This window comes from Pan troglodytes, chromosome 13, assembly GCF_028858775.2.
Source record: "Pan troglodytes isolate AG18354 chromosome 13, NHGRI_mPanTro3-v2.0_pri, whole genome shotgun sequence".
Lineage (NCBI taxonomy): Eukaryota > Metazoa > Chordata > Mammalia > Primates > Hominidae > Pan > Pan troglodytes.
Window position 1 is genome coordinate 90,559,110 of NC_072411.2, and position 19,987 is coordinate 90,579,096.

General features: G+C 34.2%; 1 protein-coding gene across 26 annotated transcripts in view; it reads left to right on the top strand.

The window, feature by feature from the left end:
* GULP1 (GULP PTB domain containing engulfment adaptor 1) overlaps positions 1–19,987 on the top strand; it is a 307,556-nt gene that overhangs the window by 217,197 nt on the left and 70,372 nt on the right. For all 26 annotated transcript variants that reach the window (XM_054679975.2, XM_054679980.2, XM_054679989.2 and 23 more), the window contains one exon: positions 14,227–14,298. In XM_054679975.2, the coding sequence (XP_054535950.1) occupies positions 14,227–14,298 (72 nt within the window). The remainder of the gene's footprint in view (positions 1–14,226; positions 14,299–19,987) is intronic.

The following is a 19,987-nucleotide window of genomic DNA, read 5'->3' on the forward strand; positions in this document are numbered from 1 at the left end:
TGCAGACTGATTAAAGTGAGATGGACCCAGTTGATTATACAAAGAGTACTACACTCCTTTCGCGTACTCCACAATTGTCAGGACCCCACCATATTTGGATGCTTGATGTTCCTGTCTTCCCGTCTGTCATTTAGTGAGCCAAAGTCACCAGCTTCCCAGCAGATTCCTTTCAGCCTACTAACAGAATTATATTGACTCTATAAAATAATAAGAAAAAAAATGGCCCTTGTGGAAAAGAATAAAAGCCACAAACCCATTATTCTAGCATTACTTTGGGATCTGGAACCAAATAATACACACCTGGACACATCATTCGACACCATTTGCTTTTGGAAGCAAATATTTATTGAGTGCCTGCTATGTGTCAATAGGCACTTTACCCACACAATTTTTTTCCCACAGCCCACTTGTAAGTACAGGGGACATCTATCTACATTTTACAAACTAATAAGCTGCAGTTCAGTGGCATTAAAATTCATAGACCTAGCAAGCAGCAGAGCCAGAATTCAAAGCTTAAGTCCACGTGACTGTCACTCTGAAACTTATTTGCATAGTTCCACCGAGCCACATTCACAGGGATCTTTAACTTTTCTGTTCATCACTTTCTTTTCAAGTATCTGGAACAGTGCCTGGTACACAGTAGGTCTTCAGTAAACAGCTGTGGAATAAAAGAAGCTCTACTCTGGTGCAGAGCCTGCTCTCCCTAGTGGCTCTGTAGGAGGCCACCGACATTAAGCTTGTCTCAATATGTTCCAGCTCAGAGTGTTTTTTGTTATTGTTGTATACTTATTTTCTTTACGGTTCCTTGTGTTGAATCTTTAAACCTGGAAGGTAAAACAGGATCCAGCCTTCTTTGCTTTGACCTTCATAGCACACTAATGACAGTTCTGCATACAGCAATGCTTTGCAGAAATAGACCGTATTAATCATTGACAGAAAGTTTGTTAAAAGAAATCAATAAATCTGCATTTCAGGAGTATCATTAGCCCACACTCATTTTTCACTCAAAAGAGCTATGCACCACCTATCAAGACCTGAAGAGTAGATTTTTCTCCTTTTCTACAAAAAATGAGGACAGGAGTTTGAGTAACAGACTCCCTTAATATGATCACTCATTTTCTATGATATTCAAATATGAAAAATAAGTTCTGCTTGTAGCATGGGAGGAGGTTTTCTTAAAAATGGCTTAAGAGTTCAAAGCAAACAATAATCACTTACAGCTAGAAAACTATGCTGTGGCAATAATTGTATATTTGAAAACTTTTTGTTGCAGTTGATTTGGTTTGTTCTCAAATAATGAGGCTTTGGGTAGAATGGAGTGAAAGAACCTGTAAGAAAAATAAGGCACTCTGGTCATTGAAGATGTGTGTGTAGCCTGTGGCAGCAGGTCAGAGGTTTGGGTCTATTTTGTTCACTGATGTATCCTCATATCTGAAACAGGACCTGATACATAGAGTATGCACAATAAATATTTTTGAGATGGATTAGGACATAGAAATCATAACGATAATCCAGTGTCTCAGAGAAATCCTGTGAATGGTAAGCCCTGAAAGATGAGGGGTGCTAGAGCATTTAAAGAATCTTCTCTCCAAAAGGGAAAATAAGAGATAAATTTATCTCAAGAGAGCTCAGAGGGCACTTGAAATATCAGGGGTTTCTGCAAATAAATATATTTAGTGTTCAGGCACATAAGTACATTTGGGAAGATTATTTTGTGTAAGTTTAAACATGAAGTAGAACAATGATCAGTATGTTGTATAGTCAAAAGCTTAAGGAAGTTCCATGAAAATTAAGAATGAAATATAGATGCTTATTATTACTGTTGCACAACATTGCTTTTTAACTAATTTTGTGATCAAGGAAAATTAAATAATTAGTAACCATATTGGAGAGGAAAAAGATGTATTTCCTTTTATTGATAATTAGATTCCAGCACACTTAAATTTAAAAAATAATACTACTAGATTTAAGAGAATTTGGTAAGCTGACCACATACTGGGTAAACATTCCTTATATAGCAATATATTGTTATAAGTAGAATTGAAAAATAATCTAACTTACCAAAACTTATAAAGCAACTAAGAATATATTTAGCATGAAATATACTCAGCCTCACTAAGAAACAGAATAAACACTTACTTAAAAGACCCTCACAAAGAGACGTATTACATGTGTAGATATCCTAAAAATCTCACTTGTCTCATGTTATATAAAAATCTGATTAAATTGCAATGAGAATTGCAAATAAATTAAATTACAGTGGGAATTCAGAAGAATAAATGTTTGAAAGTAACCAATACCAGTTTGAGGAAAAAAAAAAAAAAAAAACTTGCGTATGTGTTGGTAAGGATTGTAGCTGCCTCAAGAACCAAAACCCAAATCCTAGTGGCTTAAAATAGGGTTTTTATTCTTGCTTACTTTGCAGTTCATTGTGGGTGGGTTGGTTCTTTTTATTTGCTTGATGTGTCTGTTATTATTTCATTTTTACTTCTAAGCATAAATTCATTGAATGTTCATTCTGTGCTAGTCGCTGGTTGTATTTTCTCATTTAATTCTCACAAGAACACTGAGTTTTTCCCTATTTTATGAATGAGGAAAGCGAGGCTATGAAAGGCAGAGTGAAACAGTGGAATCAGTATTCGGAAACTCATTTTATCTGACTGTAATGTACATGGAATATTCTTTTGACTGCCTTTGTTTTTAAACCGCTCTCACAATAGAAACATTATATAACATAAATCTGAACTAGCTAAATGGATGTGGCATAGATAAGTAATACTATCCTCAGTTTTCACATCTGTAAAATAATGCAAGTTACATGAGAATATTTCCACAGCCCATGTGTTTTATAATCATGTGATTCTCTAGTGAGAAATGAATTGTGAAGCTTGCCTGGCTCCAAACCCCATGCTTTTGGTTTTCTATTCAAGTTGATGCTTATTTATTTTTATAACACTTCTGTTGATAGCAATACAGATAAATGCCCTATTTACTCCACCTGTCTCACTCTTCAGATGTGAAGGATGTTTGAGTGTGGGAGGGACTCCACAGACAGGACACAAACTCGCTGCTTCTTAGTGTGACCATGTGGTACAAACTCGGTGGGGGAGCCTCCTGAGCAATGAACACAGTTTCTTGTTTATAGCAAGTAGACTTGTTTGGACTTAAACATGGAAATTGTATTTTAAAACAAGAGACTATAAAAATAATATACCCTATATCCATGTAAAACATGAACAAATACAATGTAATAAATATTGTTATAATAAAATGAGGAACAAATATTAAATAAAATATAAAATGTGGACTTTTTAATACTCAGTCCATATTTTAAAAATTTTCTATCAAAACTTCCTTGTCCTTTAAAGGGATAACCTTTTTAGAGTATTTAATTTAAAATTTAAAGTATAACCTTTTGTTGGTGTATCTATTTTAGTTTTTTTCAGGATTATAGTTTTGATTAATAAGTTTAAATCCAGTTGATTCTGACCCTGCTTTAGCAAATGACTATTATGATGTGCTTTTTAAAAATGGCTTTTTCTGTATTGCTTGGCAATGGGACCATAGCAAGTCAGCCAAATAAAGGCTATAAAATTAAATTAGCTTACTCCTATATAGCTTATCTACTAGGTACAGTTGAGTAGCTAACAGGCTTAAATACTTTTCCTTTTTTTTGCACATAGGGAGTCAAATTGCCTCAAAGAAAATTAGTCCCATCATATTTGAGGCTCTGCAACATTGGTTACAAAGATATATACCCATTTTTAAAAAATAATGATAATATTCATTGTTATGCCACCAATATTTATTAATCTTGAAGCAATATAAAACTTTTATATTATAAAAAGTAGGAATTATTCTCCCTTAATATTTTACAGTAATTCTGTAGAGAACATATTATCTACATAAAATTGGCATATTTTGAATTTACTATACATAAAATGTGTATTCCAGACATTTTTGTTATAAATGATGTCCTTTGTATGTTAAATACTGTCAAATTTCATAGCAGTTAGACTTAGTAACTCTTTAGCTATTTAATTGTTATTTTTCTGATATTTAAAAACAGTCCTACATTATTCATAGTGATTCTGAAACATTTGAGGAAGGAAAGCAGATATTATAAATGAGTCCATATGATGTCCAACACTGCTCTCTACTGGCAAAGAAGCAAGTTATAAAACAACTATTCAGCCTTTCAAGTGAAAAAATCTTCCGTTTTGAATAATATTTGATAACGAGGGTAGAATCCTCAAACTTCCACACATTTTGTAAAATAGAATACAGTGAAAGAATGGAAGAAATGAATATAGACATCACTTGTGGAAATTAGCTTAAAAGAGAAGTCTTTGTTTCATTTTAACTATTTGAAAAATAATTATAGGAATTTTGGAAAATATTAACCAAATACTACATATCTTACTAGCATTTTAAGAGTCACCAAGGTAAATTTATTTTTACAATAGCAAGTTTGATAACATTTCTATAGATTTAATTTCAGCAGACTGCAGCCTGTAAAATGCTGTCTTTTGTACATCTGCCTAAACAATAAGTATTCAAATACATTGAGTGGAGAGATACATGGGGTGGAGTATTTATGTTGAATATAAAATTATGTCTATAGTATCAGAAATTTGTTCTGTATTTATCAGAATCTTTATAGAAGATTTAAAAAAGACATTTACTAGTTTGTAAAATCTGACAAAATATATGCCATGCTGTTATAACTTTCATTATATAGACTAATAATACACAAAACATTTTTAGATCAATGACTACATCTTACCTTTTATAATCTAATATTCTAAATTTCCCATCTGTGTTTTATATCGTTCTTATCTGTCCATTTTGCTTGGGAGTCATATTCAATGTTTTAATCTCAAAGTTCAATATATATAGATACAATCACTTATACCTGCATATTTACACAATAATGCCAAATTATATAGTAATTGATGAGGTTTTGTTAGGTTTGCTTAATATTGTCATTGGCCGATCACTTTTATTTTAATGTAAATTGAAAAGATAATATGCAATATTTTTAAGAAAGCCACTTCTTGGCTGTGAGGTAAAAGTTGATGCTTATTTTCATTGATACATTTTCCTGGAGTGTTCTCATTTTTCTTAGTGAACATATATTAATATTAACATTAATGTATTTATTCATAAATAAACAGAAAAACCTTGTTGCATTTTCTAGGCACAAGCACACAATTGTGCAAGACACACACTTGTACTCATGTAAACTCTATGGCCTGATATTTCTTAAAAAAAAATTACCATAATAAATTTTGTCTATTTGGATTTACAGCAGGGCCTTGAATAACACTCTTTGATTCAATGTTGTTTTATTCCATGTTATTGGTTATAAGGTTGATGAGAAAAAAAAATCAGTTCCCAGACAGGGCTACTGTCTGTGTGGGGTTTTCAGGTTCTCCCCATATCTGCGTGGGTTTTCTCTGAGTACTCCTGTTTCCTCCCATATTCCAAAATGCGCAGGTTTGGTAACTGATCTGTCTAAATGGTCCCCTTCTGAGTGTGGGTGTGTGTGAGTGCGCCCTGCCACTGGGTGGCGTCTTGTCTAGGGCTGTTTCCAGCTTTGCCCTGAGCTATCGGGCAAGGCTCCTGCCACCTGGGACCCTGAGCTAAAACAATTGAGTAAACAATTATCTTACTTGTTTTTATTGATCTTTCTTAAATGTATGTATAGCTCACATTTATTTTGGTGTTTAACATTGGAAGTATTTCGGTCTTTATTTAGAAGTTTGCTGATATTTTTGTGACCAGAAATATGGTGTAGGAACTAAACTGTTGTTTATATCGGTTAGCCTATGGTAAAATTGGTTTTGTTGTATGTCCTTCAGCTTAAAGTTGCAGTTTCGAAGAACCTATTGATGCCATTACGTGAGGACTTATTATACAGAATAAATAAATAAATAAATAAAACCCTGAACACTTTAAGTAAGAAAAAAATGCAGGAACAAATATCACTTGCCAGACAACACATAACTTTTTTCTTTTGCTCTTTGCCAAAGTGAAAAATAACACTCTGAATCTAATTGTATGAAGCAAAATAGTCTGAAACATTATACTCCTTTGTTCATCATTGCTAAATTTTTTTTGTTTTCTCACATGGAGGAATTAAGACATAAAGTTGCAAAACATAAAAATGAGTATTTTTACACAATTTTAAAAAACGTTGAATATACCAGTGTCCCATTTTTAAGAGACTGTCAATGAAATATTCCTGTATGTCTCTTTTAGGTAAATAGCAATAAAAAATAAACCTTTTGGGATTAGCTTTTAATATTTGTCAAAATTACCTTTCGATCCACTAACTTGTCTTGTTTATCAATAATTCATTCATTTTTATACCTTAGTAGTATTCCATGGTATAGATGTACCATTGTTTAAGAATCCACTCATTGCAGGACAATTAGATTGTTTCTGATTTTGAGCTATTACAAAGAGAGCTACAATGAACATCCGTACAGGACATTTACTTGAACATTAGTATTCATTTCTCTGAGGTAAATACTCAAAAGTGCAGTTGCTGCATCTTATGGTAAGTCCACATTTAGTTTGAAATGAAACTGCCAAACCATTTTCTTTTTTCAGATTGACTGTACCATTTTACATTCCCACTAGCAGTGACATCCTGTAATTTTATTTGCTGTATCTGGCAACCGCATTCAGGAGTATTAATGTCTCACTTGCATGATTCCCCCTGCCATTTCCTTGAACACTCATCTTATTCCCCTTTGCAGCATTATTCTCTTCCATCTCCCTCTGAAATATGGCAGCTACCTGAGGACCCAGGATGCTGGCGCTCTTTTCAATCTCTCAGCCTTTCATTGAGACCTTTGTGCCAGGATCTCCCGAATCCACATGTTCTCTTCAGAATTCTTCTTCCTCAGACTCCAGCACTCTATACCCAATTGTTGAGTCTGGTATGTCTAGTGAGCACGTCAGAGTCATGTTAACCTCAATATGCTTGAGTGTGTGTTTCATTTCTTCTTTACATCTTATTAATATGCCACCTTTTTAGAGAGAACTGACGACTCTTTCTTAAATATTACCCACACTCTGCCCAGTCCATCTGTGTGATCAAAATATAATATGTGTGTCTGTGATCTAGACATAAAATAGACATAGATACACACACACACACACACACACACACACACACACACACACACACACTCATTAGGATAAAATCCATGAATACAGGGACATTTTTACCTGATCGCTACCCAGCACTTAGTAAATGCTAGACTGATAGTAAATACTCAAAAATATTTTAAGGAATAAATGAGCATATGTAAAATTAACAGGTTATCTTCTGGGGGCTTAATTTCATTTTTATTTTATCAAATAATCTATGTCCATTTAAAATAGTCAAATATTTCTCCAAAATTTATAATGAAAAAACGAAAAAAACAAAACCTTCTCTAGCCCTTCTCCTAAGCCTCACTCACTGAAGCAACTGCATTTTGCTTTCCTGTCTTTTGTTATTTTATTCTGTTCTGGATAAAGTGTTGTACTGCTGTGCTTTTATTCATCATATTTGTAGTGGCCATCAACACCCTCCTGACATATCTGCCCTGTTTCCTGGGCTCATTACTCCCTCTGTTTTATTTTAGTTCCTTCTTTTCTTACTGAGAACTGGGACATGGCAGGCAATTTTTTGAGCCTCTGCACATCTCAGTATGAATTTTTCTTTCCTCATAGCCTGGAAACTTGGTTCAAAATTATCATTTCCCTCAGAATTTGAAGTTACTTGCTTCCATTATTGCTGATGTGAAGAAGTCTGATGTCATTCATATTTCTGGGTTTTGTTTTTGTTTTATTTTTTGTTGTTTGTTTCTCTCTGGAATCTTTTGTGATTTTTTTTCAATCTCTAGTGCTTTGATGCTAAGCCTATTTGTGCTTGTATATTTGTTTTCACTCATTAATATAACATTGAGTCCCTTAATCTGAAAATTTATACCTTTGGTTCTGGGAAAGTGATTGATAGTGTTCTATCCTTTAGTTTTTCCTCTTCTCTGTTTCTAGGACTCTATTTGGTTTAATGTTGGCTCTCCTAAAACAGGTTCTCACCTTTAGGCATGCATCAGAATCACCTGTAGAAGATATTAAAACTGATTGCTGGGCCTCACTCCCAGTTTCTGATTGAGTAGAATTTGTATTTATGACAATTTCCTAGTTATGGTAGTTGATGCTACAAGTCCTGGGACCAAATTTAGAAAAACACTATTCTAGACCAATTCTTCAATTGTTCTAGTTCGTATCTTATTTTAAATATCTGGCTTTTGCACTCTCTGTTTCCTTTCCTTGGCCTGCATTTCCCCAAATATCTACCTTTCTGATTGTTTTACATTTCACCTTATCTGTGACATCTCCTCTGAACATCCTATTTAAAATGGTATGACACAGAAAGCAGACACAGTCACATACTCTGACTTCCACCAGTTCTAAGTAGTATATAATTCACTTATTCTTATTAATATTGTTTGGCTCACCCACTAGGATGTAAGTTCCATAAGGGCAGGGAAATTTGTTTTTTCAGTGCATTTAATAAAACATTAATTTTTTTAAATTAACAGATAATATTGTATGTTTTTATTCTGTATGTTTTGAAGTATATATGCATTGTGGAATGGTTAAATCTAGCTAATTAACAAATGTATTACCTCTCTGCTGTATTCTTAACTCCTAAAATACAACCTGAAAAATTGTAAGCATTTAATAATTACTTCTTATAATTTTTTCTAACTTTATTTTTTAATATTCTTATGATTTTTTAATTACCTGAGTCATATTTTTAAATTTCTGTCAATTCTCTTTTGTTCTTTATGTGCTACTTTTTCTAGCATCCTGGTTTTATTATGAATGCAATATATCTATATTGACTGTAGAGTATTAGCCATCATTTTTTTTTATTGCGCTCCCTCTGCTTTTCTAACCATTCCTTTTGTTGCTGTTTTTTTTCCCCCAGTCTTTTCATGTGAGAGGCTTTTCTCGAATATATTCACATACTTGCTGTGTTTTGATATTTAAGATCGACTCACTCAAAAGCCAACTGGCGGTTCTGTGGACTTGAGCAGGGCTTGTCATCTGCTGACTGATCAGGTGACCCATCTATTTCACATGGAAACATTAACTGTCAGCATAGGTTGTCTTGTTTTCCTCAGTCTGTTTTCCTCAGGGAAAAATTCTTCTGCTTGGAGGCTTATAAGATTAGCAGCTAGTATCCTGGGAGCCAGGCTGAGAAAAGAGTCTAGGGGATCTTTCAATCCTGCATGTGGACTTCTGCTTAGTGTCTTTGTCAGTTAGGTGCCTCACTTCTGCTCCCAGCCATGCTTATTAGCATTTTGCAGCCCAGAGGTCCCCGGCCTAATTCTTCAGCTAGTTAACAACTCTTCTGTTGGGATAGGGTGAATTAATTCCCTGGTCACGGCATGATTCCTTTTATTTGTTTCACCCTCCAGGAACCAGGCAGAGTGGAAAAGATAAAAATCAAAGTTTGTATACTTTGTACAAGCCTTTTGATGTCACTTAGGACAGTTATTTATGGGTTTATATACTAGACTGTATGTCCCTGGAATGTACGCATTTAAGCCTTTAACCAGTGTCTTAGGCCAGTTTCTCCCAGAAATAAATCCCAAGGCAAAAGATTTAAGTGCATATGATTTATTAAGGGGGTGCTCCCAGAAGAAATCAGTAAATGAGTAGAAAAAGCAGAGCCGACAAGAAGAAAAAATGAAGGAAGAGTAGACACCAGCTGGAGCCACAGCATTAGCCTAATTCCATGGTAAGCTCTGCATCATAACATTATACCTTAGCGTTTACCTCACCTCCAAACAAATAAGCTGGGCTTTTGTACCTCCACAAAACTTGTGGAGGTACAAAACTTGACTTGGCTGACTTTCCTTAGCCAAGTCAGTCGTTGGCTAAGGAATGTGATGATGGGGTGGTGTGGGTATGGGAGGGATTTAAAAAACTCCCATATGCTTCTAGCTCTCAATACTGGCAAGGTGACTTTGACTTCATTGCCCAAAAGGAATACTCTGGAGGTCTTGAGTGTGAGTCATTACCAGCAAAGCATGTGGAAACTGGAAGATGGGTCTCTGAGTTGATAAAGTGGATCCCAGGAGAACTGAGCAGGCACCAGTTGTGTCCACTAAACCCTAGTATCTTCCCCTAACAATCATTTGATAAGGGAATGGCAATCCCTCATAAACAACTTGCAGTTTAAAGAGGTTTTCTTTTTTTCATCTCTTACTGCAATTTCTCTTTAGAATGATTTTTCAGGAGAGAAGAACAGCATTTATTATCTCTATCTTTCAAAAGAGTCAGACAAGGCAGAAATTAGGGGACTTTCTAACATTCTCAGATTCTAAATCTAGAGCTTGTTCTAACATGCTACCTCATATCTAAGAGTTTTATAAGTATTTTAGATACGTGTAAGAAATGCATATAAATATGAATTATTTAATCTATATATCATGATTTTTTATAATTAAAAAATACAGGAAGTATAAGGCATAAACTTTTTTTAGTTTTAGCATGATTGTCGTATAGGTTTTCTAACATTACATAAGAAAAAGTTGGGTTAAGTAGAGTGCTCCATATTAAGATATATTTTAATTTAATACCCACCATCACTCAAGGCTTCTCCCAGTGTTGCATTACTCAAAGGATTTAATTAAAGCTAATGTGAAATAAACATGTTAAAAGGTTTCCTGGAGCACAGCTAGAGGTTGATTCATTTCAAATATACTTGGAGTTCTTCCATATTTTTCCCCTATGGCCTTATTTGCATATAATACTTTTGACTCATGACATTCCTGCTGAAGTTTGAATATTCCTCCAGAAATACTGCCAGTAAAACTTATAGTCTATTACTGATACACCAGACCCTTCCTTCTTCTAGTTCAATAATTACTTCCCCATAAAGGATCCACCTTTGCTTCTCTGCTCCTGCTAATCCTAGACCATCCACTAATCGCAGTGATATGATAAATTCAGAGAAGTTGAGACCTGTTTACCCCAGGGATCTATTCAGAACTAAATAGTTTCTATTATGTTAAATCCTCTTCAGTTACTTGAACTCTTCTTCCTTTGTGGATGATCTGAAACAGTGCTTTTCAAACCTGGTGGCATATTAATATCGCTTAGGGAGCTTTAAAATATATAGATGGCCTGACTCTGACCCAGGCTAGTCAAATCAGACTTGCAGGCATTAGTAATAAGATTATAGCTTCCAATATGATTCTTTCTCTTTTTTTTTAAATTGAGACAGGGCCTCACTGTGTTGCTCAGGCTGCCCTCAAACTCCTGAGCTCAGGCAGATCTCTTGCCTCAAACTCCTGAGTAGCTGAAACTACAGGTTGCTTATTAAAGCACCATATCGTAACCACTGCACCTGGCTAAAACGCCCCCTATGATTCTGTCATTCAATCAAGTTTGAAAACACTCATCCCAAACTGGAGAAATGTGACAGCTCCATTGGTGTCAGGAATAGATTTGGCTGTCTTCCAATCTTGATAGCAGGATTTCATTTCTTTTTCTGCTTAAAATTTCTCATTCACTTTGGTCTTTTATGTATGCCTGGTCAGCCAACAACTGGAGGTCACAGTGAGGCAAACTGAAAGCCTGTTGATATCTTATCTAGGGCCTCTTAACAATTTGGTATATTTCAAGCATATTAAAAAAGGAACTATTGGCTGGGCGTGGTGGCCCACACCTGTAATCCCAGCACTTTGCGGGGCTGAGGTGGGTGGATCACGAGGTCAGGAGATCAAGACCACCGTGGCCAACATGGTGAAACTCTGTCTTTACTAAAAATACAAAAATTACATGGGCGTGGTGGCGCATTCCTGTAATCCCAGCTGAGGCTGAGGCAGAAGAATCGCTTGAACCAAGGGGTCAAAAGTTGCAGTGAGCCGAGGTTGCACCACTGCACTCCAGCCTGGAAACGGAGTGAGACTCCATCTAAAAAAAAAAAAAAAAAAAGTAACTGTTGTCCCTTACAGAATCTGAAAAGTGAAACTTCTCTTTGCCTCAGTGCAACTGAGCTTTACTGTCTATCCTCCATTTGTTCATCAGAAAGGGAACACCAGTTGTTGCCTGTATTTTCAACTCATCTTTGTACCTACCTTCCACTATCCTCATGGCCTGTTAACTGTTTCTAACTCTGTTCTTTAGACTTTGGTACAAGGAGTCACTTGCAATGCTTCTAGAAATATAATTCGCTTGCCCTACCTCTAAAGATTCCGATTTATTTGACCAAGGAACATGTATTTTTACATTTTAACCAACTCTCTAGGTAATTTTCATGCCAGTTGTGCAACGAGCCCATTTTGAAAATCAAAACTCTAATTTCCTTAGTGATTATTTTTTTTCAAGAATGAAGGAAGGAATAAGAGGTAGCATGACTTTACTGTATTTTCCCTTCTATTCTGTAAGTTAATACATGAAAAAGATTCCACTTATGGAATCTTTGATGTAGAGTTTACAAACACGTATTCTCCTATGTCTATACATAGGAGAAGTGATTAATTCGTGAATCTCTTTGGTCTTATAATTGGTGGTATGTCACAAGAGCAAAAAAAAAATCTTTGGAAAATTACATATATATCATGAATTTAATGTTTGTTTGCCCTATATATAGAATTTTTTCTAGAATAAAACCTGTATATTTCAATTCTAATTGGTATTGAACATTTAGTGATACTAGACTTCTGTTTAGGAGGTATTATATCTTTCCAAGGTAGAGATTTTATTGCAGTGTGATAATTATTATGAAACTTTTTTCACTTTATGGATTGGTCAGGTTTTACTTAAACACACTTACTGTATTAGTCTGTTCTCATACTGCTAATAAAGACATACCCGAGACTGGGTAATTTATAAAGGAAAGAGGTTTAATTGACTCACAGTTCCACGGGGCTGGGGAGACCTCAGCAAACTTAAAATCATGGCAGAAGATGAAGGAAGAGCAAAGTCATGTCTTACATGGCAGCAGGCAAGAGAGCTTGTGTAAGGGAATACCCCTTCATAAAACCATCAGATCTCATGAGACTTACTATCATGAGACCAGCACGGGAAAGACTCACTCTTGTGACTCAATTACCTCCCACCAGTTTCCTCCCATAACATATGGGAATTACAGGAGCTACAATTCAAGATGAGATTTGGGTGAGGACACAGCCAAACCATATGACTTACTGACTACCTTCAGGTTTATTTAAAACGGTAAAATTGGCCGGGTGTGGTGGCTCATGCCTGTAATCCCAGTACTTTGGGAGGCGGAAGCAGGCGGATCACGAGGTCAGGAGATCGAGACCATCCTGGCTAACATGGTGAAACCCCATCTCTACTAAAAATACAAAAAATTAGCCGGGCACAGTGGCAGGTGCCTGTAGTCCCAGCTACTCGGGAGGCTGAGGCAGGAGAATGGCATGAACCTGGGAGGCAGAGCTTGCAGTGAGCCGAGATAGCGCCACTGCACTCTGGCCTGGGCGAAAGAGTGAGACTCCGTCTCAAAAACAAAACCAAACTTAAACAAAACAAAAAAACAGTACAATTGTAGATCATGTATGTTTTATTTCTTTAGTCTAACTATAGCTTTACTTAGTTGTATATATTGGCTATTAAAAGAAGCTTGTATTTTAAATTCTACATGTTAGATGAGTCTCATAAGTGGAAAACAAAGAAAAATGTTTACTTGAAAAAAAGCTAATGGCAAAATCTTTGGCATCAGCAGGCGGAGGCAAGTGGGGAGAGACGTGAGAAAAAAAGAAATTGTAAACTTTGAAATTTACTTTTGATGTTAAATATAGTAACAAAATACAATTACATGCTTTGAATGAAAAATAATTTTTAATTACTAATAAGTTTACTAAATTTTAACTGTTGAGATCAACATTATTCCCTTGGGCCTAATAAAATAACTTTAGTTTTCTTTCCAGTAAAAATCTGCAAGTAAAATATTTAGAAAACAAGTATGTTTTTAAAAATAATCTTTGATTAACAGGAAGTATAAATGATAAAGTTTATTTACATTTTCATATAATATAAAAATAATATAAAATAATAATTCTATTTAAATATGAGTTTGCATTACTATTAAACCATTCTATTATGCAATCTTATATTTCAACATGATGCAATGATATATGATGTGGTAAAAGCCTGTGTCTCACAAATGACCATTTTCAGTTTCTTGGCAGTACAGAAGTGGAACAGCCAAAAGGAACAGAAGTTGTGAGAGATGCTGTAAGGAAACTAAAGGTAGGGAAAGGCCTTCAAATAAATTACAAGTGTATTGACTCTGTCATGTTTTCAGCAGATTGATGGAGATCAAAGCATGAACAGCTTTGCTGCAGGTATAGCTTCACCCTATTAAAAATGAACTATTGAACAAATGTAATCATATCAAGGAAACATTTTTAATAACAAACAGGTACACAAAATTAATTGTGTTTAAAACATGGCATACTGTTCACATTTTTCTAAGGTATAATGTGTCATATTAAAAATAATATTTTATGGCAGTGTGTCTTGAATATTTGTTTTGTAGCTTGCCTTTACTTTGCTTGGATAATGTGAACCTATGTCCCAAATCAAAAGCTAGTAATGGCATAACAACTGTCTTTAAAAGCTAAGATATAATATCCACCAGTTAAAAATGTGGAGTCAGAGTTGATTCCAGCCAGAATTTTGCAGTGACACTGTATGTTAAAGATTTCCTAATCTACAGGTCCAACAGGATCTGGCAATGTCCATAAGTAGCCATGGGGAAACTGGTGAGACTAAGAGAGGAGAGAAGGACATTTAATAAGCAACCCCACATATCCTAGTCAACAAGTTTCCTGAGAAAATCTTACATAAGATGCTACACACCATGTTTTTCTAATTGTTCCGAATCTCGAAGGACATTGTTGTCACTGAGCTTTTGAAATTTACAAAACTCCTTCAACAGAATTCTCAGCTTTATCATATAAGAAAATACACATTATCACTACTTTTTTTTTTACACAGTTAATGTTATTCTCTATAGTTGCTCTCATATTTTTGGAGAAACAACCCTTCTCTAACTTTATTTGGTTTAGGGACCATCCGGTTATTCTAAAGGAGGGTTAGACCTCTGAGTGTGCCAGGCAAAGTCAGAGACATTAAATGATATTACTTTGCTTTGAGAATATCATATCTGGTGGAATCCACTCTGTGTTTAAATTGAGAAATAATTGAATTGGCATGGCTTCTATTCTGGGTAAAGAAATAAAGGTCAATAATATTTTATCCGTCTTATTTTATATGAGAATATTTTACTAATCGTTTTAAGTAAATATGCTAAAATCTCCGAAGATAATATCACTCCCATTTGGGAAAAAAGTGGATTAGCCAACTATTTATTTCCACCATTCATTAGGTAATAATTCAGATTTGCCTTTTATTGGCCACTAGTTTTAATCATTCCAAAAGAGGATTTAAAAGGGCTCACAGTTTATGGACACATTAGAATAGGATTCTATTTAAATGCTTTCAAAATGTTGAGGATTCTGGGCATGAATCCAACTTCACTACAATCAGAATGTTTTATGAAAGAACAATGTTATTTACACATAGTATTTCTTTATGCCTAGGAGGTTGTTTATTCAGTCAACCCAAATCAAAAACCAAAAAAAATTCAATTGAATAATGAATAGATCAAATGTAAAGATATATTTGAAATCAAATGCTTTCTAAACAATGACGAGTTTACATATATTTTGCAGGATTTTATATGTATTTCTATGGAGTTTCATGTTTAGAAATGTACTCTGTTAATAAAAAAATGTGACCTACAATAAGGTAAAAAATTAGGTAGTGTAGTTTAAAAATGCACACTTATTTTATAGTAGCTGTTTTTTCTCAAATGTCTTCCAAAAGGGAGTGTATTTAATAAGTAATTTTACTGTGCTGATTGCAAACATTTTGTATATCAGGAAAGTATATCTAAGGGTAATGATTCATACACTAATGATAATGAATAAAACAATGCTTTTTATCTATTTTTATATATATATATATATATTTTTTGCTTTTTTTGTGTGTCAAGGGTCAGAAGCTACAATTCAAAGTATACTAAGAATATTTTTTAAATGTCAAGCCTGGCGCTACTGGCTCGCAATGGCCAGTAGGTGGTGGTGTGGCTCTACTAAAAAAAAAGAGAAAAAAGAAACTTTGCTCTTTTATCATACTTACACATCTCCATTTTAATTTCCTGCTTATTTTTCTTTAACATATGAATTCTGACTACTTTTTTAAAAATCTATATAATTCAGTATGTGATTTTATGTGCCATGTAAGGTAACATTTTATTTATATTTACTCCTTTTTCAGCAATATTAATGTAATGGCTTCTGATATTAAAAAAGAATTTAAAATTTAAGAATAAAAGCTGATGGAAAAATTAAAGAATTCTCAATAATTAATTTTTCATGCTTCTGTGTTTAATGATGCCTGCTTAGTTTTCAAAAAAATTTAAAACTGACATTTTTACACTCTTTCTGTCATTTTTTAGAGAATTTACAGTTTATAAATTTTTCCTTTATAAATATAATTATTTTTATAAGTATTAACCTTTTAAGGTTCAGATACTATATTTACCAAAACATGTTCTTTATTTCCTAATCATGTTCAGCAGTTTCTATTTCTTAATCATGTTTTAGCTGGGCTTGGTGGCACGCACCTGTAATCCCAGCTACTTGGGAGGCTGAGGCAGGAGAATCACTTGAACCTGGGAAGCAGGGGTTGCAGTGAGCTGCGATCGTGCCATTGCACTCCAGCCTGGGCAACAAGAGGGAAACTTCATCTCAAAAAACAAAAAAACAAAAACAACAACAAATAAAACAAATTTTCTAAAATGTAGTAATTTTAAACGCTTTCAACTTCTATGTATTGAATAGCATTGTTATTGGAACGAATTTTATTTTTAATAGTGATTTATATATATTTTATTAATACAACTAGTACAGATGTTGGGGGCTGAATGTATTTCATACACAATTTGTGATGTTTACATGTAAGTAAGTATTGATATGTAGATTAAAAGCTTATCAATTTCCCTGGGAGATACCCAGTGGGCAGCATTCCTGGAACCCAGTTTTAGAGTGAAGATCCCCTCACTGCAGTACAACTAAATTAAAGTTACACGAAATTACTGCAAGAAAATGTAGCCGTTGGGAATTGCTGTCAAGCCTTGTGAAGTCTCAGCCTAGTAGATTTTCCATTTGAACTCACTCTTTCTGTGTTGTATAACACTATTTTGTCTTCACAATCAGTTACCTAATTAATAAGACATTTAGAGCTTAATTTAATTATATATAAACATCACTCATTTCCCGCAGGATTATTAGAAATACTTTAAATTAAAAATATAAACATGAGAACCCCAGAGAAGAATAGTAGCTTCAAATAATAGGCCCAAAGTAGTAAATTAATTTTATTGCCTAACACTCTATATTCCATTAGTAGTTTACTTAATTTCACTTTTTAAAAAGTCCTCTGAGAAATGGATAGAAATTATATAATGATAAGATTGAAACTCAGTTGTGCTCCCTTTAAATTTTCTTTAACAGTTCTATTTATCAGTAGTATATATTTAACCAAATACTTTATTTCAAGTACTACTCCATCCTTCCCCATCATTTTATGATGACAAAGGCTTGGTTATATTTGTTTGTTGCATCCAGTCATTCTCCAAAATGCTTATGCATCACTTCCTTTGAATACTTTTTATTGGATTATTATATTCAGGGTTTAATGGCAGATCACTGTATCCATCTAGATCTACCAAGAAATAAATCCACTGAAGCAAAAATTGAAAGAAATTTACAAAAAAAGACTCTTCAAGCATTAACATTAAAGTAGTAAATAGGGAGAAAATAGAATATAATGTTATGTAGATTGATCAACATATCTTCCTAAGATTAATTAGAAATATTAGGAAGGCAAGAGGTCTGTAAGTAGGAAAAGGGACTTAGAGGGGAGTATGCAAACTATAGAATACAGTTAGCTTAAGTTTTAGGAAAAAAAAGAAAGGCAGGAAGGAGAATATTAAACTGAATAAAATATAGATTGAATGAATATAACCTTAGGCATGAGAGTTGTGTAACATATGTTCAAAAATCAAGGCCAATAACCAGTGTAAACCTTGATGTGCATGAAGGTAGAACTGGGAATTTTCTTTTCTAAATGCAGAAAACATATTGTATAAAAGAAAAAATTATTTGGTGAATATCTGCAAAACTAATTACTAGGCCTAATTCCTAAAAACCCACTTTATGACCATGGTACATAGCTTATCTGGGACTTACTGTTCTTATCTTTGAAATAAGAACTTTAGATTGCATGAACCTGAAGCTGTTTTGAGCACAATTAATTCATCCTGTTATGAAGAAGAGAGAAAAGTTTCAGAAAACCTAGATTAGAGATGTTGTGCTTATTTTTATTTTTCTTTATCTCATTCTGTCCTTCTTCCCTCTCTTCCTTTCTTCCTCCCCACTCCCTTCTTACCTCTCCACTTTGTTTTTCTACCTCAGCCCCTACTTCCTTCCTTTCTTTAATTCTTCCATTCTTTCTTCCCTTCTCAATAGATAAGTTTAATAATAGTGGTTGTTTTGTTGTAGATGTTTCAGGGGGAAAAAATTTAAAAGGTTGCACAGTTCTTGTCAGAGGTCACAGGAATGCTTGAGTCTGGATGTGGAAGGGGCTTCAGAAGTCATGCTCAGTCTGTTCCTGGAAAACAGCAGCACCTAGGAAACCAGCTGAGAATGCTTCTGCAGCCGATAATGAGAGTTGCTTTATCCAGACGCATTCACATAGGGGGAGAGCAGCTGACTTATTTTGTAAGCCTGCCTGTATGAAAACCTTCAAATTGCTTAATTATGCTGATATAAGGAGATTATGAAGGGAAAATAAACAAAATTAATTCATATTATTTGGGAGAGAGCTGGGATAATTTTTAAAAATCTATGCTCAAGCAAAATAAATTTATTAAAGACAAAAAAGAAAATTATCTGGCACGAATTAGTTGTATCGTGCAGCAGTAAGACTGCTGGATACAAAAAATAGCAACCTAAGTTCATAGAGCAAGACAGACAGCAAGCTGAAAAATTATACCACCCAAAATGGAATAAAACAAATGGTACCCCCTGGGATAGGAAGGCAGACACTTAAAGGCATTCACATATGCATTAATTATATTATTATGTGTGGCTGTGCAAAGCCATGAAAAGAGAGAAAGACTTTTAATCACACTGTGCTCCAGGATGGAGCTATACCATGTGTATTCACATCTGCCCTAAATTACAGTGAAATACACAGTGCAAGTAACTGTGACATACAAGAGGACTAGAACGCTGTCTTGCATTACATTTCATCAATTTTGAGTCAGGTTGGGATGATCTATATCCTTAGAGAGAAAAAGGTACTCTAGAAAATAACTTTTTGAAGCCCTAGAAGAGGGGCAAGAAATTCTTTCTTCTAATAGTTTTCTTTCCATTTCTTAAAAAGAAAAAGTTCGATGCTGGGGTGATTGCAGAGGAGAGAAGGAATGTAGGGAGAGAGTAAAATTGCCAATTAAAATCAAGATGCCCAGTAAACTTTGAATTTCAGACAAATATTTTTTAGTACAAATATGTTCCAAATATTGCATGGGCTAACGTGTATACTAAATACTATATATATGTTGTGTTTGTGCCTATATTTTAAAATTAAAGTTTTTAAAAAGAATATTAATTGTTTAATACTCAAGTTTAGCTGGGCTCCTGAAATTTTCCCCCACTAAATTAAGCAATGCTAGGAGAGAGGCAGAGACTCCATCTGCTAAGCACATGAGTATTCTGGTTTTCTTTTTGATTTTATAACAGAATCGAACAAGCATTTACATACACCTACTAACTCAATGAGAAAGTGTAATAAATACTACTATGAA